The sequence below is a fragment of the Pristis pectinata genome, chromosome 4 (assembly GCF_009764475.1).
Source record: "Pristis pectinata isolate sPriPec2 chromosome 4, sPriPec2.1.pri, whole genome shotgun sequence".
Taxonomy (NCBI): Eukaryota; Metazoa; Chordata; class Chondrichthyes; order Rhinopristiformes; family Pristidae; genus Pristis; species Pristis pectinata.
Genome location: NC_067408.1, coordinates 68,498,022 through 68,521,343, shown reverse-complemented (window position 1 = coordinate 68,521,343; position 23,322 = coordinate 68,498,022). Strand labels below are relative to the sequence as shown.

The 23,322-nt window shown below is 39.8% G+C and overlaps 1 protein-coding gene across 1 annotated transcript in view; it reads left to right on the top strand.

Moving 5' to 3' along the window:
- Nucleotides 1-7,019: 7,019 nt before the first annotated feature.
- Nucleotides 7,020-23,322, top strand: part of LOC127569850 (rho GTPase-activating protein 6-like) — a 439,093-nt gene continuing 422,790 nt past the window's right edge. Inside the window, exon 1 of the mRNA XM_052014827.1 lies at nucleotides 7,020-7,738. Coding sequence (XP_051870787.1) covers nucleotides 7,217-7,738 — 522 coding nt within the window. The 5' untranslated portion in view covers nucleotides 7,020-7,216. The remainder of the gene's footprint in view (nucleotides 7,739-23,322) is intronic.

Below are 23,322 nucleotides of genomic sequence, written 5' to 3'. Positions count from 1 at the left end.
GCAGAGCTAATTATTCTGTTCTAAAATACAACATAAATACCAGGATTTGCTTGTGATAGATCATGTTTTAATCTTCTGTTGGCTTTACCTGCCTTAGGCCATTTTTCCTTTGTTCCTTCTCTTGTACAATGATACAGTTATAGCTTTCTATATCACTTTAGGTGACAGCAGTCAACCATACTGATGTGTGAATGGAGTCATGCTTTGGGTAGCACTGTGGCACAGTAGGTAGTGTTGCTGTCTTACAACTCCAGCTTCTTAGGTTCCTTCCTTACCTTAGGTAGTGTCTGTGTGAAGTTAGCATGTTTTTCTGTGACCATGTGGGTTTCCCCCAGGTGTTCTGGTTTCCTCCAGCTTCCCAAAGATGTACAGGTTGGTAGGTTAATTGACTGCTGTAAATGACTCCTAGTGTAGGTGGATGGTAAATGAATTAGGGTGGAGTTGATGGGCAGGTGGAAGAGAATAGTTTGCAAGAAAATAAATGGGATTGCTCTGAGAGGTGGGAGGGACTTGACGGGCCAAAAGGCCTCCTTCTGTGTTGTGAGTAAAATATGAGAAATATGAAATATTATTTTGCTTCCATCAAGGCCATTTTAATAAATCAGTTTGAATTTTTAGACAATCTAATGGCTCCCCACTCATGTGTTCAGAATTTATTTTAATTACAGAAGTCATCAGATAATCTGATGTTTCTTAATCCTTCTGTAATCTCTCAGATAAGGGGTCACACCATTGTTTTATGCAAAAAAGCCAGTAATTTTTTTTGAAATGGTGACCTGAAATATAAGATTTAGTCTGACATGTTTGCTGAAAAGTTGTTGATATAACTAGATCTCTTAACTATCTGCAAATATTAGTGGTTATAGTGGCTTAGCTATTGTAGAATCATACAGTTATACAGCATGAAACAGACCCTATGGCCACCATACTGGCCATCAAATATCGATCCATACTAATCCCATTTCCCAGCACTTGGCTTGTTGTTGTCAATGTCATAGTGTTTCATGTGCTTGTCCAAATACTTCTTAAATGCTGTGAGATGCTTCTACCATCTCCCCAGGTCATGCATTCCAGATTTCAACCACTTTTACGGGTAAAAAAAAGCCCTCAAGCCCTCTCTAAATCTCCTTAACTTGAACTAAGCTCTTTAGTTATAGATTCCTGTGTGTAGCAGAAAGATTTCTCACCATTTTTCCTATCTTTGGCTTTCATAATTTTATATATCTCAATCAGTTCCTGCCTCAGCCTTCTCTACCACAAGGAAAACTAACACAATCTACCCACTCTCTCCATATACATAGCTGAAATGCTTCATCCCAGGCAAAGTCCTGGTGAATCACCTCTGCACCTTCCCCAGTGCAATCACATCAATCCTATATTGTGGCAATCAGAAATGCACAGAGTACTCCAGCTCTGCCTAGCTAATGTTTTGTATAGTTGCACAGTCATCTCCTTGCTCTTATATTCCAGGTCCTGGCTTACGACAGCAAGTGTCCTGTATGCCTTCTGAAGCACCTTATCTAATATGCTACAGGAATCAAGGTACACAATGGTTCCTCAGTACTTCCTAGGGTCCAACCATTCACTATGTATATCTTAGCCTTATCAGTCCTCCCAAAATGAATTAACTAACATTTTGCGGGATTAAATTACATCTGCCATTTCTCTTAATGTCTCATCAATATCATTCTGTAGCTGAAGACTTCCCTCCTCACTATCAACAACACCATTAATTTTCATGTCATCATTAAACTTGCTAATTATACCTGCTAAATTCACATCCAGGTTGTTAATATATATATATATATGAAATAAACAGCATGAGTCCCAGCACTGATCCCTGTTGTACACTACTGGTTACAGGCTTACAATCACAAAAGCAACCCTCGACCAGCAACCTTTTCTCCTTAAAACTTGTACCCTATTTTAGGAATACAGATTCAACAGAATGAATGGGATCTCCATTTGATATTTAATCTGAAAAATGGATCCTCCAACAACACAGCACTTCCTCAGTACGGCAATCATAGATTATGTGCTCTAGACTCCAGAATGAGACTTGAACACATGGCTATCTGATTGAAAGGCAGGAAAGCTGCCAGCTGAGTCACAGCCAAGACTTAAAAGATTGCATTGCAGGCAGTTCAGTGAAGGTTCATTAGGTTGATTCCTGGAATGAAGAGCCTGCTCTCTGAGGAAAGGTTGAGCAGGTTCGGCCTATACTCGTTGAAGTTTCGAAGAATGAGAGGTATTCTGGGGAATCATATAAGAATTCTGAGGGAGTTTGACAGGGTAGATACTGAGATGTTTTCCCTCGAAAGGGCATCCAGAACAAGGGGTCCTAATTTGAGATTAAGGGACTGCCTTTGAAAATGGAGATGAGGAGGATTTTTTTTCCCCTTTAGAGGGTCATGAGTCTTTGGAATTCTCTACTGTAGAGAGCTGTGGAGGTTGAGTTACTGAAAATTTTCAAGGCTGAGAAACACAGCTTTTTGGAATCAATAGTTACAGAGAACAGACAGTACTGTGGAGTTTAGCCATGCTCTTTTTGAGTGGCAAAGCAGGCTTAGGGGGCAGTATGGTAAACTTCTTATGTCTTACGTTCTGATAGATAAAAAAAAGTGTGCTCTGGAGTCCATTATCACACCCAGGCAGAATGAGAAACTGCAAGGAAAACTCCACTAGATCTCCAGCTCATTCAGTCCCTTAAAAGCCTCCTGAACCACTCAAATACATCTTGATCAGTGTCTTTCTTAATCCTAACAAATGCTTTTGCTCCATATTCCTTGATACCCTTATTTTAATAAAGTTTTGAAGGCATCAATTGCTGCAGCATCCACAGTGTTTTTTGGAGAGTCTCAGATGCCTTCCACCCATTGTATGAAAAAGTGCCTGAATGCCCTGGACCTAATTTGAGAAGCATGCTCCATAGAGTTAAAGAGTCATAAATCGTACAGAATGGAAACAGACCCTTCAGTCCACTGAGTTCATGCTAACCATTAAGCACCCATTTTAGAGTAATCCAACGTTTATCCTATTTCTCTCACTACCACTCTACCACTACCAGATTCTACCACTCTAAGTAAGGGCAATTTACAGTAGTCAATTAACCTACTACCTCACATGTCTTTGGAATGTTAGAGATAACTAGAGCACCCAGAAGAAACACACAGTCATGAGGAGAACATACAAATTTCACACAGATAGTACCAGAGGTCAGGATTGAACCAGGGCCGCTGGAGCAATGAGGCAGCAGTTCTACTAGCTGCAGCACTGTGCCACCCTGCCTTGTTCTCAAATCCCCCACGTGGAATTGTTTCCCTATATTTAATCTTATCTTTATAAGAACACAGTAATCCAATCACATTACAGTGGTGTCCATTTCTGTTTTTGGTCAATGCTAAAGTTTAGAGTAAATCAAAAGGAATAAGTCAGATGTCAAAATAGTACTAAAATACTCTAGTATTACTTGTATTATTACTAAAATCTAGAGTAATACTATAATAATTGTACCGATAAAGATATAAAATCTAAATCTAAAGATGTTTTTCCCATGTAAAACAGTGATCAAATAAATCTGGTCACCCGTTATCTGTTTTCAACAGTCACTAAAGGGGACAAATATTTGACTGTAAAGCTACTGTACTGATCCTAGGGAAGCCCTAAAACAGATTCAGATTTTAGTCTGTTTCCATAGTGCAGACATTACAAACCATTAAAGTTGTTACAACATTCAATAAATACAAGCAGAATCGTTATTTCATTGTTTATTGAGATTTACAGCAGACAAAAATAGTTTTAATCCATAATTCAAATTTTGATGAAAACATAAAAATCCATTCTCATAGACTGCATGGGTACTTAAAAAACTCAAATCAACATGAGATAAATAGTAGATGAACACTGAAATATAAACAATGACATACTAGTTTCCATTTTCCACTGCTTTAGGACGATGATAACAAACTGCTTGTTAGTTTTGTTTATCAGCAATTTTCTCCTTCCTGTAGTACTCTCATAGGAAGCAAACATTTTAACAAGGGCTTGACCTATTATAGATTTCATTCTTAATTGTACATGCAGATTAATGTCTACAGCCGCACAGTTATTGTAAAACGTTTTTGCTCTTTTCTGTTGTTCTCAAAACTTCCAGTTGAATATTTTGATTTGGAAACCAGCCTTAGTCCTGTGGCAGCAAACTTGCTTCTGTGCCTGAAAGTCAGAAAACATTTTGAAATACTTATAAGCCAGTTGAACTATTAGAGTTAGAAATGTAAAGTAAACCAAGAAGCAAGAATAGACTGTGACTGCCTTTGTTCAAATTGAGGGATTGTTTAATAAGTCCTCACCAGGTCTCAGAGATGAATCATGTGTAAAATACAAATCCCCAACCCCATTTTGAAACACTTATTGCAAAACACCAATAAATTAATCTTATGTAAAATTGTTGGTCAATACAACTGAATTCAGTGAATCATCTGTTGGTTATAGAGTACAGGAAGGCAAGGAAGGAAATAAATAATTTTTGTGCTGACATTATAGAGCAGGGCTGATGCAGCACTGCCCTGTCAGAAGTTCTACTTTTGGATCAGGCATTAAACAAATGTTTCATCTATTCCCTCATACAGATATTAAAGATCAGCGAGACTACTCAAGTAAAGACAGGTGAGTTCCCCTGGTGTCCTGGTTGGCAATTATCTCTCAGTTTACACCTATAACAGATGAATACCAATTGTCATTTTTGTTGAGGGCAATTTGACTGTTTTATTTGCATCGGTAACAATGACTGCACCTCATTCAGGGGAGCAATGAATTAGCCTTCTTATCATGCTTAGAGTGAACACCTAGCTAAGCAGACTTGGATGGGAGACTGGGTGCAGGGAAACAAATGATACGTCAGTGGTCTGAATTCAGTAATGAGATTGGTTACATTGCAAATGCTAAACAAATAAACCTCAAAAGCAGTTCCATCATTGAGGGGCATCTTTAGATCATAAAAGGGGCTAAATAAATGCAGTGTTTCATCTGATTACATTCTCATTTACATAATACACTGTATTTCATGTTCATTTACAAATAGCTCATATATTCATGGCATAAAGTTTCCACTGGTAAGTGCAAGCATTATTAAATGCAGAATGTTTGTGGTTAGAAACATTTAGAATTTGTCATTTAATCAAGCAGTGCATGCTCATGCACATCAAAACCTGGGCAACATACACACTTGGGCTGATAATGGTCCCATGCAGTGACTAATCCAATAGGGCAGAGCATAAATATCTCCCCATGACATTCATTAACATCATCACATAGAGATCCATCATCAACCTCTAGAGATTTATCATTGGCCAGGAACCTGACATAAATGCAATGGTCACTAGAACAGCTGAAAAGCTGGGTGCACTCCAGTGAGGTGATAATTCGCCAATTCTTCACAACCACTTCAAAGGAAAAGTCAGTGATCTAATATTTGTCAATTTTATAGATTGGGCATCTCCAACAACATTCAGGAAACAGTGCTAAGTTGAAAAAGCAATTGATTCTTTGGCAGTCTTCTCCTGGCTTAAATATCCAGTCCCTCTACCACTGAGATTGCACTCCACATTATGCACGGGGTGCACTGGAGTACGTTGCTAAGGATTCTTTGTTAGCATCTCCCAAGCCCACAGCCTCCTCCAGTTATGAAAAGGACACCAGGAGCATGGGAACGTTATCATCACCAAATTCTCTTCCCCACACCATTTTATTGTGGACATACATTACCATATTGCCCAAGGAATGATGTGACCAGTTTGAAGTTGCTTCATCCTGTAATTTAGTAAAGATGTTTAAAACAAATGAGTTAATATCCATGGCAAACTGGTGTACAGGAATCGTGGATATATGATCAGCATAATTATTTGGGGGTTAATAAACTTAAGGCTGTTGCAAGAAAAATGTGTGTGATTTTTGGCAGTAAAATGGTTGATCATTACAGAGAGCTATTTCAGCTCAGTGAATATATATCCATGGATGCATAAAATTGAGAGGAAAATAGTGTCATTTTTATGAAGGTCTCAACCCCAAAAGATCATCCTAAAAAAAAGAATTGCTTCAGGATTACAGTAAACTTTTTTTTCAACTTTGTAGCAGGTGAGAACGAGTCCTTTAAACTCCCACTGTAATTCCACATCTGAAAAACATCATCTCGAATCTACACGAAGGGATCTGCTCCGATTTCATAGATTTGTACTTTCTAACCTCCTCACTGGTCTCATGAGCAGTTAGTCTCGGGCGAAAACATGCAGTTATTTCTATTTGAAATGCATTTTTGTCCCTCTGTAATTTCACTACTCTCATGTCCACGCTTTCACTGATATCCATCTCCGTTTATTGTCCTTTGCCATTTTTCCTGTACTTGCAAACGGCTCACGTCTGGTACGCAGTCCTGACAAATGTCAAGTACAGTTCAGTGCTTGGGTTCCTGCTTCTGAGACAGAAGGTTGAAACATCACCCTAGTGATTTCTGAGCCGACATCCCAATGTGGTACTGTCGCAGGGCGAGATTTTAAATTGCTCAGTACATTTTAAAAAGGGAATTTTAACTCAGTCAGTTTTTGTTCACAGCCAACAGCTAAAGGCAGATGACCTGTTCATTATCACCTTAATGTTTGCGTGCTGCCTTGGCTACTCCACAACAAAGAATACACTGAAAAATAAGCATTTCATAGGTTACATAAACATCTTTGCAGTTGCCTCCTTCGCCGTTTTGAAGCATTGACTCAGTTTCCCCTCGCTGCTGAAACCAGATGACATTTTGAGATGTCCCCACCAGTTTTATTAGATTTTCAAGTACTTGGTTTTGGATTTATGTATTGGTGGTATATTTTCTGACAAGGCGTCTGTGCAGTTCCGCGAGGGTTAAGAGGGTGAAGGGTTTGCCAAGTTTGAGTGGTGCGGATGTGAGCTGGTGTCGCAGGCTCGGACTCTCTCCTCCCCTTGTCAGTTTCAGTCCCAGATTCGCCCGTGTCAATTTCAGTCACCGCGTGCAAGTGTCTTTCCGCTTCTCCAGGATTTGTCCCTGTCAAAGATGAGTGCGTCAGCCCGCCAGCACTCCGGATCGGAGTCCCATTTCAAAAGACCAAGTCTCCGTACAACCTGAGCCACCCTTCAAAGCAGAAAACGCCGGCGAAAGTCAAACTTCGTCATCCGAGAGAAGCGCAAACTTGCTCCAAAGATGTCGACGCAAGGTCTATTTCAAGGTGGAGGTGGCGGAGGAGGAGGATGGTTGAATACTGTTTTGTTTTGCTCCTCGCCATCGGCCAAGACTATATCCAAAAGGAAATTGCGCCAGACCCGAAGTCTGGACTCGGCCATCATCCGAGGTTACGCGACCGACACCGAACTGGTGCAGGATGACTTTGATGTCCTGGGGAGTACCTGCATGCGCTCCAAATACTCGAGCGTCAACAGCCCCACGTCTCCCCTCAGCTCTGCCGAGAGTTTGACTGGTTCACGGTCGCTGAGGTACAGGCATTGCTCCACGGGCAGTGGCGCCACCAGCCCTCGTAGCCCCCTGGAGAAATCCTTCTTCACCAACTTCTACATTGATTACGACCAGAGGGGGGGCGTGAAAAGAACCACCGCCTGGAACCAGGGTCAGAACCTGGCCAGCAACACCCTCTTCTCTCCAAGGAAGTGGCTGCAGAAGAAGCCACATCAACCCAACAGCCAGTCCTACATAGTCTGGAGGTCAGAGGTAGGAATTCAGAATTGAATTCATACTCCCTTCCCGGTACCCAAAAGATAATGGATGTGAGAGATTTGATGTTTGTATTATAAGTAGTATTGCCTTGCTGGGATAGGGTGGTCAATTGAACTCTTGTTGACTTCATCACTTAAGCAATGACATGAATGTAGAGGAGAATTGAGGATGAGTTAAGTCACACAGTGGAATACAGCATCCTCATGTCTTTATACCACACTCATAAGATGCTATTCAGTCATAAGTGTTATGCAGGTACAGTTAGTCCTTTGAATAGGAAGTTGGCAGTAGTTTTGTATTTTGAAGAATAAATACTAAATCCTAGTTCATCTCCAGATTAGAATTGAGAGTTATTGTGATCAACAAATGTGGTTTACAGCTTTGTTTATCTGTGCTCTCTGAATGGTGATGCCACCATTAGGAAAACTGAAATGAAGGGAATGCCCATCTACAGCATGACAGGATTGAATTAACAAAAGTGGACATTCTCCTGGGTTATATCAGAAAACTGTCACTTCAATACCTTGTGTTCAGTAACTTTTACCAACTCTTTCTCACTACCGATGGCAACTGATTCAACACAGCGTCTAGCAATTTATGTCAAAGTGTTTCCCAATAATACTTCACTTTAACCTGAGACCCTGCCTACTGCTTATTAGAGTAGTTGGAAAGGACAATTGGAAACATATGTTAACCTAACGTTGTCCTGAGGGATGGCTGGTTGCAAGTTTTATTTATATTTCAAAATATATTTTATTCATTATATATTTAGTAAAGCAGATGCAAGTTACTGTGCACACTGATTACCCTTGGAAAGTGACACGTCTTTGATAGTTGTCACTAAGGACTGATATAGTCTTTGTCCTGGGATAATACCAGTCAGTTATTTAGGTTTGTATCTGACCTGCTTCATGTCTGTGCCTGTTAAAACTGTTGGTGGATCATAAATTAATGTTGTCCTCTTCTTCAATGTCAGTCCTGCTGAATGTATCCCATGATATCTTATGAAGCAAGCATCTTTTGTTTATCTCTTGAGTGCAAGTTAAAAGTTCTTTTTTTCTGCTGCGGCTTTATAGGCTGCAGTGATGTTTCATTCCAGTATTTGCCTGGACTTTTCAAAGTACTGTCATATCTGTTAGTCAAAATCTAAACTGGGAGAAAATAACCAAGGATAAGCTGTATTCAGAAGGAACATTATAAATGAGAATAAATAACTGGATAAATTGCTATTATAATGTTACAATTTTCACATTGTAACATTATAATAGCAATCAGTAAAAATAAGTTTATGCTATTGACATTAACCTTTTTTAGAATATACTACAAGTATTTTGCTTTCCTGATTCACCTACTTTATGGATCTGTTTCAATTTCAAAGCATTGTTGCAGTATTGTCGCAGGATTTCAATAAACTCTAAAGGTGGCCATGACAAATGTTCATGGTCTATCTATACGGACTATGCAAGGAACAAAACAAACTTAAAATACTATGTAGAGGAAACATTTTGAACCATAAAATCCCCAAGAACGTGGCTATATTATAGTTCCTCTTGTAATATCAAGATGTCTCAACATTTCCCAGCTAATGGAGCATTGTTGAAGTGTCATCTAAAGTGGCTCAAAAGATACCAGATTTAGATAGTGGTTAATGGATAAATCTAGGCCAGGATACTGGGAGAATGCCCCTACTCTGAATCATACTTTGTGTCTTTTACATCCACCTGAGAGGGAAGTTAGGGCCTTGGTGTAATGTTTCAACTAAAAATGGCATCACTGGAAGTACACCGCTCCCTTAGCATTGTGCTGATGTTTCAGCCTAGACTACGTGCAGAAGTCTGGAATAGGACTTGAACTCATGACCTTGTATTGCTTTTACAAGAGTGCTACCTCACAGATTTGGCAAAGTAAGGTAGGTGTGGGTTTGCTACTAGTGGCAAAGAAGTGCAAACAATTTAAGTTAATAGCATTACACATCATTAAAGTTTATTAGCTAAAGTATAATATTTCTTTATTTTTAGCGTGTCTCATCATTGCAATTCATTTTTTTTCATTTTGTTGGAGCAAAGTATTGCCAATGGATGTAAAATAGTACACAGTAAATAACATAAACACTTTGTAATGTAACAATGGAACCCTATAAACATGTAGTAATCATGGTTTTAGTGACTTCTTAAGGTGTAGCAACTAACAATTAAAATATGACAATTATTAAATTCAAAAGTTGCGATAACAAAAAGATCAGCAAGGTGATGCAGCTAGTAGAGCCGATGCCTCACACTGCCAGAGACCCAATTCTGAAATCAGGTACCATTTATGTGGAGTTTGCACATTCTCCCTGTGACCACATGGATATCCTCCAGGTGCTACATTTTCCTCCCATATCCCAAAGTTGCACTAGTTGGAAGGTTAGTAGTCTACTGTAAGTTGTCTCCAGTGTATAGGTAAGAGGTAGAATCTGGGGGGAAGTTGACGAGAGTGTGAGAGAATAAAAAAATTAGTGTAAATGAGTGATTGGCAGTTGGCATGGACTTGGTGGGCCAAAGGGCCTATTTCCATGCTTGGATCTCTCTGACTCTATGACTAATAAGATGAAATGGAAAATTTTTCTTGTGAAGGGTGACTAACCCATAAAAATGCATGACAAGCATGTAGGGCTCAAAGTTTACAGGTGACACGAAATGTGTAAGTGTAAAAAGTGAGGGAGGTAGAAGATATAGAAATACTTGGAGAAAGGTTGGACATGTGGCAGAATTAATTCTCAGATGCTTATAAGTGAGTGCTAGGAAGGGAACTGAAATATCACTTGAAGCACCATAATGAAAAAGTATAGGAGTGGAACGCACTAGATTTCTGTTTGAAGTAGTCAGCACAGGCAGGAGGGGCCAAGTATCCTCCTCTTGAGCTGTGCTCTTCAAAGCTTCCATGCTTTTTGGATTAGTTGTAGAACTATTGGTTTTGAAAACAAAAAGCTGACAGTTAAGAGTAAAGAAAAGCTTTGCCTTTAGTCTGTGATATTGCTTTGCAACTAGTAAGGGTGTGTTGGTGCCAGGCAATCATGCGATGGCACCTCCGAAAGTACAGGTGAGCTGTGTTGGCGAGCAAGTTTATGGAACATTAATTGATTATCCATCCATGGAGAAGTATAATTATTGTTTTGATGATGCAGCATGCCTTGGAATGCCTTTTAATGATGATAATGATGAGTTTGAATGCTGAGAGAATCTGTGACAACAGAGATAAGTTGTAATTTTTGTGGTAGAATCTGCAGGTGTTTATATTTACCACACTTACCACAGTCTGTCCATGAAGATATCATTTGGCTGAGTCCAGGTGTTGATCCATTCAAGGCTGTAATTCAGAAGTTCAAGTCAACACTGTTTTGGGTGGGAATCTCCAAGAAACTTGATGAATATTCTACCTAGTTCTTGAAATTATACCACACAGAAGGAGAGTATTCAATCTAGCAAGACCAAGTTGTGCTTTGAAATGGTTATGTAATTCTTCTCTTTCACCCATAGTCTTGCATTTTTTCCCCTTTCAAATGCCTAACCAAATCCCTTTTGAATCTGCTTTCATTACCCTTTCAGGCAGAGCATTCCAGTCACTTGTGACATAAAATCTAGTTCCTCATTTCTCTTCTGTAAATTAATTTAATCTCCTTTGTAAATTAATTTAATTCTGTGTCTTCTGGTTGACTTGCCCGTGTGGTCAGACTTGCCACCAGGTTCCCATTGCCACTTCTGAGATTTTGAGTGAAAATTTAATTAAAACCTAATCTATACTTCTGGAAAACTATCAAATTCAAACATTATTAATGGGATTAACCAACAGGTCTCAGTAATACAGTTGCCTTTTAGCAGTTTTTGGGTTAAAAAGAAAATCAGAAAGTAAAACACTAATATCAATAAAAACGTTCAAAATTCAAGTCACTACACCTCAAAAGTACAGGCGACCCTGCATTAGGAGGGGGTTGCATTCCTAGAAAGTGGTCCATACCACAATTTTATGTAACGTGAAGTTATATCATCTGTGCGTGTGTCTAGGAATGAAAGTTGGAAAAAAAAACATTTTTTTTTGTTTGGGGAATAAAGTTTATTTATTTACTTTTTTCACATAAATTCCATGACAGTGAATTTTATGTAGTGATTTGTGATTCTGTAAGGGCGTACTTCCATTATCGGAATGGCCATAAAACGGGGGTTTCCTGTACTTCATTTGAGGAGCTTTAACATGACCTGCGGTCATAAAAGTTGCTATATAAATGTAAATGTTTCTTTGATAGTTCTTTTAGTAACCTGATAGTTTTGTCCTTTAGCAAAGGAAACCTGCCATCCTTATCCAGGAGTTTAATGTAATTTGACAGGAAGATAAACACCACGATATAGCGTTGCAAAGGAGAAAAAAGGTGCACAAAGGACTGAAAGAGATAGATAGCACTGGCGCAAGAAATAGTGTGGTTTTTGGTAGATCTTGCTCTCGTCTTTCTTAGTTTGGTTCTAAGATAGAGATAAAATGTACACACAAAACAACATAAAGTGTACACACAAAAAGGCATGAAGTATATTTCATGAGGTTGGAAATCTATAGGTGCAATTAGCCATATAATTTATGAAGTTGTAGCAATAATGCACTCCTGGTAGAAAAAAAAGGATGATTGGTTACTGTATGTTCCTGAAAACCAGGTGTTTAGGAAAATAAAGAAAGGGAAGTAAGGTTGGAGTGGCAATATTGATTAAGGAGAGAACTGAAATCAGGGAGAGATTATGTCCTGGACAGTCAATGTCAGAATGTATTTTTTTAGGGTTAAGAAACATTAGAGGTAACATTACACAATTGGAAGTACTTTACAGGCCAACTAGTGAGAAGGATACAGAGGAGCAAATTGGCAGAGAAATTACAGGGATGCGTGAAAGTCATAGAGTAGTGATAACAGGACTCCATCTATCCTAATATAGACTGGTATCGTAACAATATAAGGGCCAAAGAGGGGCGGGAGTTTTTGAACCATGCTCAGGCAAACTTTCTTGACCAGTGCATTTCCAGCCCAGAAAGAAGGGAAGCATCACTGGATTTGTTGGAGGCAAACTAATTGGGGGAACATTTAGTATCATGAGGTTTAGAATAGCAATGGAGAAGGATATTGACCATTCTGTGGTTAAAATTATCAATTAAGAAGGGTCTATTTCAATGGGATAAAAACAGATCTGGCCCAAGTAATTTGAATTCAGAGATAGGCAGCCAAATCTGTAATTGAAAATTGGTTGTCTTTGGAGAGGAAATGGTTCAGGTAGAATCTAGGTATATCCCCATAGTGGAGAAAGGTATAGCAATTAAAGTCAAAATTCCTTGGATGATGAAAGAGCTGAAGAGTAAAATGAAACAGATAAAAAAGAGCATATGTCAATTAAGAACCAAGCTGATTATAGAAAAATCAGAGGGAAAGTAATATGGGAAATAAGAAAGGCAAACAAGCAGGATATGGAACATATCTCCTGCTTGTTAAAGATGTTAAACATGAAAGGAGGTTCAAGAATCTTCTATAGGCATATTAGCAATAAACAGGTAGAGGTGAACAGGGATTAACAAGCTCTATTTGGGCAGACTGAGGGCACATTTGAGAAACTAACTGGGGACTTTTCAATGATCTTTATCAAGAAGGAAGATGCTTCTGGAGTCTCAGACAAGGCATATTAGGCTTGTGCAAAAACAAACTGCTTGGAGGAACTCAGTGGGTCAAGTAGCATCTGTGGAGGCAGAGGGATGGTTGATGTTTCAGATCAACACCTTGCATCTGCAGTCTGTTGTGGCAATTAGGCTTGTCATTGGAGGCTATGGAATAAAAGAGCTGTAGCAGCATGGATAGAAAACTGGCTCAGTGACAGGAAACAGAAAGTAGTTTTGAGTAGTTGTTTTTGGACTGGAGGAAAGAGAACAGCGGTGCTCCCCAGGAGTTGGTACTAGAAGCACTGCTTTCCTTAGTATATGTTAATTACTTGGACTTGGGTATGTAGAACACAATTTCCAAATTTGCAGAGGAAACAAACCTTGGAAGTGCAGTGAACTGTGAAAAGGATAGTAATAAATTTCAAGAGGAAGTGGAAAGGTTGGTAGAATGGGCAGACATGTGTCTGATGAAATTTAATGCAGAAAATTGCTGTGTTATATTTCATTTAGAAGGAGAGGCAATATAAACTGGAGGGCACAACTCTAAAAGGGGTGCTAGAATAGTCCAGACAGGGCTATATGTGCATAATTAATTCATTGAAATTGGCACAGCAGGTTGAGAATGCAGTTAAAAAAGCATAAAATATAGACTTCCTTGTACTGTAAAAGCAAGGAAGTCTAAATAAACCTTTAAACAACATGAATGATAAGACACCATTATGTTTATTAAAATCATTGCAATGAATGGCTTTAGTGAAATTGAAAATGAGTACATATAATGGTTAATGCTGCTCCTTGCATTTAACACATGGCAAAGGTCATGTCCACTACAATTTGGGGAGCAGCACTTTGGCCAGTGGGTGGAAGCAGTTGAGAAGGACTATGGTGATGACGTGACAAACAGGAGGGAGACCCCCTCTGTTAATATCACAGTTAGAGCTTTCTTGAAGTTGATCACAATTACAGTGTCTCTAATGTCCACTGGCACATCCTCTTCTTTCCAGATATTGACAATGAGATTGTGTCAAAGAGTTGTACGGCACAGCAATGAGCCCATCCACCCACCACATCCATGCCGACCGTTTTGCCCATCTACACTCATCCCACTTGCCCGTACTCGGTCTGTCGTCTATGCCCTACCTTTTCAAGTGTCTCTCTAAATGCCTTGTAAATGTAGTTATTGCATCTGATTCCACCACTACCTCTGGCAGCGAGTTCCAGATATCACCATTCTTCATGTATAAAACTTTTCCCTCAAAACCCCTTTAAACCTCATTCCACTCACCTTAAACCTATGCCCTCTTGTTTTTGATATCCCTAGCATGGGAAAAAAGATTATGCCTATCTACCCTATCTATGCCTTTTGTAATTTTATATACCTCTATCAGGTCACCCCTCAGTCTTCTTCATTCCAGGGAAAACAAGCCCACCTATCGAATCTCTCCCCATTACTTAAGTTCTCCAATCCAGACAACATTCTGGTGAATCTCCTCTGCACTCTTTCCAGTGCAACCACATCCTTCCTGTAGTGTGGCAATCAGAACTCAACACAATACTCCAAGTGCAGTCTAACTAGTATTTTGTAAAGTTGCAATATAATGTCCCAACTTTTATTTTCCATGCCCTGCCCAATGAAGGCAAGCACACTAAATGCCTTCTTCATCGCCCTCTCTACTTGTGTTGTCACTCTCAAGGAACTAAGTTCTTTTACCCCAATGTTCCTTTGTTCATCAACATTCCTTAGTGCCCTACCATTTACTGTATATGTCCTACCCTTATTTAACTTACCAAAATGTATTACTTCGCACTTGTCAGGATTAAATTCCATCTGCCAAAGCTCTATCTAAATTTCCATCTGATCTGTATACTGCTGTAGCCTTAGACAATCTTCCTCACTATCCACAATACTACCGATTTTTGTGTCATCTGCAAACTTGGTCCTACATTGACATCCAAGTTGTTAATATATACAAGAAACAATAGGATCCCAGCACCAATCCCTGCGATACACCACTGGCCACCAACTTCTAATCAGAAAAGCAACCTTCCTCCACCACTCTTCCCTCCTCTCACTAAGCCACTTTTGGATCCAATTTGCCAGCTCACTTTGGATCCCATGTGTCTTAATCTTCTGAACCAGCATATCATGCAAGACCTTGTCAAGTGCCTTATTAAAGTCCAAATAGACAACTTCTACCATCTTGCCTTCATCAGGTTTCCTGGTTACTTCCTCAAAAAATTGAATCGAATTAGTGAGACAGGATTTCTCTCTCACAAAACCATGCAGTCTATTCTTCATTCAGCCCCTGCCATTCTGAATGTACATAGGTCCTATCCCTTAGAATTTTCTCCCATAATTTTATCAACGTGAGGCTCACCTGGTTTATTCCTGCTGCCCTTCTTAAATAAAGAAAGAACATTAGCTATCCCCAAGTGGTTCTGATACCTCACCTGTTGCTAACAAAGATGCAAAAATCTTCATCAGGATTCCAGATATCTCCTCCTTTGCTTCCCACATCATCCTACGATAGATCTGATCTGGCCCTGGGGATTTATCAACCCTTGTGAATTCAGTGACATCTAGCGCCTCCCCTTCTTAATACTAACATGCTCCAGACTATCAACGTACCTCTCTGTGACCACACTGTTTCCCATGTCCTTGTCCTTGGCAAATACGGATAAGTAGTATTCATTTGGGACTTCACCCATATTTTCTGGCTCTACTCATAGATTACTCATTTGGTCCCTAAGGGGACTTACTCTTTGCCTGGCTACCTTCCTGCTTCTAATATACTGATAGAATGTCTTGGGATTCTCCTTTATCTTACATTCCAAGGATATTTCACAGCCCTTCTTTGCCTTCTGACTTTCTTTCCAACATTCTCTCTTAAACCCTCTGTGTTTCTCTAAAAACTTACTTGATTCTAGTTGCCTCTATATGTCATATGCTTCCTTTTATTTCCTGATCAATCCTTCAGTGTCATCCAGGGGTCCCTTATCATACCGTCTTTGCCTTTCATGTTTATTGGAGCCTGCTGGCCCTATACCTACTAACTCTCTTCTAAAAGACTCACAATGTCAGATGTCATTTTCATTTCCACTTGTCAGATATTGTGGAATTGTGTCTGAACTTCCTCTCTGTTGGGTTTCAAAAATTCCAGCTACCTTTGACACCCTGGGCCTGTTTTTTTTAGTTGGCATATGGACGGCCTTTTCAACTTTTTTGTCAGTGAAGTATGGTTGCAAAGCTGGGCCAGACAGGTTGCTGTGGGATTACGTTAAGAGTACATGATTGAAAAGATCTTTAACATGTTCCTTCCAGCAGGCATTAACTTCACCTCTGTCTTTGGTAAGTTCACCTCATTCTTGACTCTTTGTGGATGGGGTCCTGGGTGTTTGGGCCTTGACAGCATTTAAGTATCTAAACTTGTCATGGCTGTCGCCGAGTTATCAACACAAGTTAAATCAAGGGATAGAAAACCCAAGAGTTGTTTTGAAACACTTTTGGTTAGGACTTGCAGTGGATTGTGATTGAACCCTTTAGAACTCAATGTCGAGACCACCACTGTGATAGAGTAGTTAAATTACTGGATTAGTAACTGGAGTTTTGAACCATTGTACATTCTGGGAATTTAAATTGAGTGATTAAGTAAATTGTTCCTAGTTCTGGGCACCAAACTTTAAGAAAGATGTCAAATCTTACAGGGAATGCAGAATGGATTAATTGAATAATTCCAGGGATGAGGGACATTAGACTGGAGAAGATGGGGTTGTTATCCCTGGAGCAGAGGAGGTTGTGAGGAGATCTGATAGGAGTATTTAAAATCATGAGGGATATAGATTGAGTAGAGACAAACTCTTCATATTAGCAAAATGAAAGTAATTATCAGAAGAACCAAAAGTGACATGGGGCAAGATACTTTTACCAGGGTTTGGAATGCATAGACACTACTGCTTGTGAAGGTAGATTCAATGGCAGTAATCAAAAGAGTCACTACTTGAATGGAAAACAATGCAAGGCCTTGGTGAGATAGCAGAAGAGAGGTTGAAGCTTGTTTTCTGTTGCATAGATCAAGCATGAACTTGATGGGTTGAATGGTCTCCTTTCTTGCTGACTCTTTCTGTGAATCAATGATTTTATTTGGCTTATCTGTGACTCCAGCCCAACTCTAATGCAGCTGACTCAGCTGCCTGTTGAATTGGCTGAACAATGCAGAACAGTTTTATCAAATGGGCAAGCAGAAGTGGGCAATAAATGCCTACAATGACCACATCCTGACCATGGACATGAAAACAATGTTTTATTTGTGTTCTCAATGTTTCAATCTGACCATGGGTTAATTCTCTCTTCAAACCTCTCAGCCTTGTGGGTGATGATGCATTGCAAGATCAATTCAGTTGCTGGGCCAGGCACCTTCAGCCAGAAAGTAAACACAACACAACTGTACATATGTTTTCACCGATGAGTAATGGGATGGAAAGGGCAGAAGAACAACTGGAAATGGATCCTGGCATCCAGACCAGCAAAAGCAGAGCAAAGGGGCATCAAGGGAGTAATTCAGAGTAAGATAGCATCTTGGCAGACGCAGGGTCTGAGCTTTCAACGTGAGAGAGAAGTTACAGCATGCAACCCTTTTCAGCTTCTTCACCAATGGAAAGTATTCACTGAACAAAGACTGTCTCGATGATGTGTTGCTGAGTTATACAGCTGAACTCAAGAAGCTTGTTTTTAACATCTCTCCACCATCGTGCTCATGGAAAACAAAAGATCCATCTGAAGCACTTTTTGTTGGACTTGTGGTGGATTTGAACCCTGTTGAACCCAGCCTCAAGACCACTATGGTAATGTGGTGGTTAAATTACTGGATGAGCAGCCAGAGTCCTGGGCCTTAGGTCCAGAGGTACAAGTTCAAATCCCATCACAGCAGATGAGGAATTTAAATTCAATTAATTAAATAAAATGTGAATTACTTTTTAAAAGTCAGTCTTAGTACAATTAACCATGAAACTACTGGATTCTTATGAAACACATCAGGTTCGCTAATGCCCATCCTTACCCGGTCTATAAGTGACTCCAGACCCACCAAGTGCTTGCCGCTTAACTGTCTTCTCAGTTCAGAGGTAAATAGAGATGGACAATAAATTTTGGCATTGCGAAGAATATCTAGATCTTGTGAATGAATATTTTTTTAAATACTCCCTTTCTCCTAACACTTTGCAGAGTGTAGCAATCCACCGTTACCATAAACCAGACCAATATTGTGGTTGCCATTGTGTCTTGATTTTTCGCTGAGACTGAAAATTCTTAAGGAATCTCCCAATGTGTTTAGCCCTAAGCAAGACAAGGCTCACTAGTATTAGAGTACTTTATACAATTTAACCCCAAGCTAGCATAATGGAGACACAAGAGAATGCAGTTACTGGAATCTGGGGCAAAAAAATCTGTTGGAGGAACTCGGCAGAACACGCAGCATCTGTAGAGGAAAAGGGACAATCGATGTTTTGGGTCAAAACTCTTCATCCGGATTGAAAGATAGAAGGGAGGTGGCCAGTATAAAGAGGTGAGGAGAAGTAGCAGAGCAAGATCTGGCAAAGCATAAGGTGAAACCAAGTGAAGAGGGGTGATTGGCAGATGAAAGAGGGAAGGGTGGAAATAGCGATAGAGGCTGGGAGGTGACAGGTGGAGGCAACAAAGGGCTGCAGATGATGGAATCTGACAGGAAAGGAAGGTGGAGTATGGAACCAAATAAGGGAGGTGGGGAGGGCAGATGGGAACAGTGGGGAATGGGACCCATTGAGGGGAGTGTGTGGGTGATGGGCAGATGCATTGGGTGGAGGAGGGAAAAGAAACTGCGTTATAAGGGACTGGGTATGTATAGGAGGAACTGGGTAGACCAGGAGGAGAGAGAAAGGGACAGAGGGGGGCATGGGTTATGTGAGATTGGTGAATTTAACGTTCGTGTCATTGGGTTATAGACTACCCAGGTGGAATATGAGGCGCTGTCCCTCTATTTTTCATTTGGCCTCACCCTGGCAGTGGAGGAGGCTGATAACAGATAGGTCAGTGTGGGAATGGAGAGGGGAATTAAAATGGATAGCAACCAGGAGCTCCAGATGGTCATGATGGACTGAGAGCAGGTGTTCAGCAAAGCAGTCACTGAAAGTTTGTTATTTTAGCCATTTGCTACTCACAAACACTTCATTCATTTCAATCCTCCTGCTCAATGAAGGGAAATTAAATTTGAAACTGTTTGATTACATCGTTTTACTCTTCATCTTTGGTGGGTCAAAAATCTAAAGTTCCCTCACACCATTGCGGGTGCACTTTCACCCCTTCCAGGTAACTAGAGATAAAGGTCGGTCTTGGAAATGATGCCTGCATCCTGAAAATACAAAGATCAAAATACACGTATAGAAAGTCACCTTTAGGATTAACACAAGAATGGTCTGTGGACTGTGAGGCTTGCTGGCAACATTCTTGAGAAGGCATGGAGAGCTGCCTTAACATTACAACACAATGATTAGGATAAGGACGAGGGAATCTGGCCTTCTGAGTATGCACTGGAGTTCATCAAGTTCATGACTGATCTTCTGCCTTTACTTTGTTTTCCTGCACAATCCAAATATCCCCTAACATCTAGAAATCTCTTGACCTCTGTTTTGAATGAATTCAGTGACAGTCTCTTGGGTAGAGAATTCCAAAGATTCATCATCCTCTGAGTGAATAAATTTCACCTCATCTCAGTCCGTACCCCTTATTCTGAGTATGTGTTATGGTAAATATTTGACTTAAACCTCAATTTTTTTTCTCTGATAATTTTCTTCAGTTTTGCCAGATCAATGCTATCTGGTTTATTTTCTGGCAGGTTTAGTTGATAGTTGTATGACATATTATCTCAGTTGCACTAAGTACTTTTCCTGTCTCATGTTGGAACTATAGAACTAAGTAAAAACTAAGAACTTCTCTCTTTTGCTGCACTCGATAAATACAGGCTAAAATAATTCTCCTAAATTTCCTGCTGCATGCTGTCTGATGGCTTCTGTGCTGGTAAGGACGGGCTCCACTTCCAACATGGAGCAGTGTACAGGATTGGTGCTGAACTCTGACATGCTCCTTCAATTGGATGCAAATTTGCTAACACATCAAATGCTTACTTGTGCAAACCCATCAGCCACTTTCTCAAGCCTGCTCCATCATAACTCGTCATCTGACTCCTCTGCAGTAGAATGTGTACAACCTCTTCTTCTGGGTGAACCAGGACCTGCATAATCTTTGACATCTTTCCTGGCTGCAGTGGACTCAATCGCCATGTCTCAATGCATGCAGATTCCAAAAATTAATTGCAGTGTCAGTATCTGAGGTGATGGATGGTAGCATTAAGAGGCTTGTAGTATGTTTTCATCTGCAATCCCTACTTGCTTCTCTTCCAGCTATTGGCCTGATAAAGGTCTTTGGCCATCCTGAAGGTGAAAGGATCAAGGATAAGGTTATGGTGAGGGGAAGGGAGAAAGCAGTGGTTGTATAACTATACCATCTGCAACTTGTAACTCAGAAGAGGTTATGGAATGAGGGGGAAGTGAAATGTTAGATGGAGTTGAGGAAACCATTTTCAATGGTTTCATCTTGTTCCAGCCCCATCCTAAGTAATCGCCGTTCCAATTATGTAGAGTAATTCCATGGAGGAATAGATATGCCAAAGTTGACAATGCATGCAATAAACATTAGAATACTAGGCTGAATTTTACTGTTGGTTCCAAAAGGAACTGTTGGCATTTAGTCATTTGGATAGAAGTGAATCCTGGAGTTTAATAGATCCACTGTATGTCATGTAATTACTGTGTGACAGATGCTGCCATATCTATCACTGCACTCATCACTGCTCTCCAGGAGCCCAGTGATGGAGCCTAGACTTTCTGGGATTCCCTGGCACATTGGTGAGGAATAGAGTTTCCGATCCAATGCCAGGTCAGTTTTGACATGGAATTGAGGACACTATGAATTTCAATGGGAACCCTTAGTCTGCAGATTGGGAAGATGTTAAGTTTAAATTATTTGTCTTTAGTGTTCTTAACTGCTTTCTAAGAGTCTTACTGTGTTTTAATAAACATTTATGATTTTTAAAATTTTTAGTAATATTTAATTCAGTTAACATCAATTTTAATAGAAGTTAAATATCTCTGAATGTCAGAATTGTTTAAAGATTGTTGAAAATTCTCTCAGCTTTGACAGCAGACAAAACCCATCTTTAGCTTCTGTCAAAGCTATCAGGAGCAATCCAGAGGCAGGGCACAGTCATTTGTTCCCTGAGGCTCAGTCGCCTCAGACTTTGCCACCTGATTCCAACAAGGTTGGCCTTCTGCACCTGTTCCAGGTGAATGTGTGCAGGGGGGGATCATGGCTGATAACTCTGAGCAACAGAATGGGTCTAGGAAGCATTAACTCACTTCACACAAGACCCAATATGCACAAAGGACTTTAAATTCCTGAAGCCCACAACAGATATAACATGTTCATTCTGTGTTCTAAGTCACTGGACCAAATGACTTTTTAACATAAGTGTTTGTTTAATAGGACTCTGATGTATATAATACTCCTGTTTCACTTTAACTACCCAAACTAAATTTCTGGAAATCAAAATACCTCCAAGATGAATTGTTATAATGTGCAAATGGTTTTGTTTTCAAAGCAACTGCAAAAAATTTCAGCAAATTGGAGAAATAAATAAACAAAACGACATGGGGTAATCTCAGAAACAAATAAAGTAAGAGAACCTGAAATAATTTCAGTTTATTAGATCTCATACAAGCTCTGTACAGTTTGTCTGCAATGAAAACAATTTCAACAGTAAACTGTGAAGATTTTTTTTTGAAAATGATAAATTCCTAATTCCCCAAAGCCTGTCCACCACCTGCAGGCCCTCCCCAGTTTACAAATGCCCAACTTATGGATACCCCAGGCATTTGGGAGACCTGTAGGATGAATGGAGATGGATTTGCCTGTTACTGCTGCAGGGGTGCAGGCATCTTGTCAAAATGTTTATCAGTATATAAGCAAAAGTATATTTGTAGATTTATGTTAATCTGAGATTTATGTGAGGACACTAAACAAGTCTAATTCAGAGGCCATGATATGTGTATGAAATGGATGGTGGCATGGAGGTAGGAAGAAGTTTCAGTGTGCCCATTGTTGATATAATTGTAACTTACTATTTTACGGTTACTGTCAATGGTTGGCATGGACTCATCAGGCTGAAGGGCCTGTTTCCGTGCTCTATCTCTCTCCATGACTCTAATCTTGACGCAAATGAACTAAAGTAATCCTTTATTTACACACAAATTTTAATAAAGAAAACACATCTGAGGTTTTACAAGTTCCAGTGGGAGTTACTTGCAGTCCATTTTGCATGAGTGATCTTCCTTATCGTGTTCTGGATGTCTAAAGGGAGTTAGAAGGATGGGATGAGCCATTCAGTTACAGATAGTGTTAGGGAGTGGCTTGTTTACTGGAGAGGAACTGCCACAGTCAGTGATCTGTGAATTAGTGGAGCCTGACATAGACACTAAGTATAGCCCTTAATCCTTTGGTGATTGCAATAGTATTTATATAGCTCAATAACATTTAGTTTATTGAAGCTATTCTTGTGAATTGAAAAGTTTGTGCTGTGTTGCACTTTTCAGTTTTTATTATGATTCACCTCTTGTTTCACATGTTCTCAGTGCAGTGTGCCTTAACTTTCAGATGCATTTTCAATGCTTTCTGAGTTTGTAAAGTTCTCATCATCGACTGGTAACCTCATGTGGCGTTGCTACTGGACCTAATGTCTCAATAGCACTTAATTCTGAGTTGTGCTTTCTTGAAATTTCATGTTGGAGATTTAGGTCCAGGAGCAATACCACGAGAGATTAATTAGTAA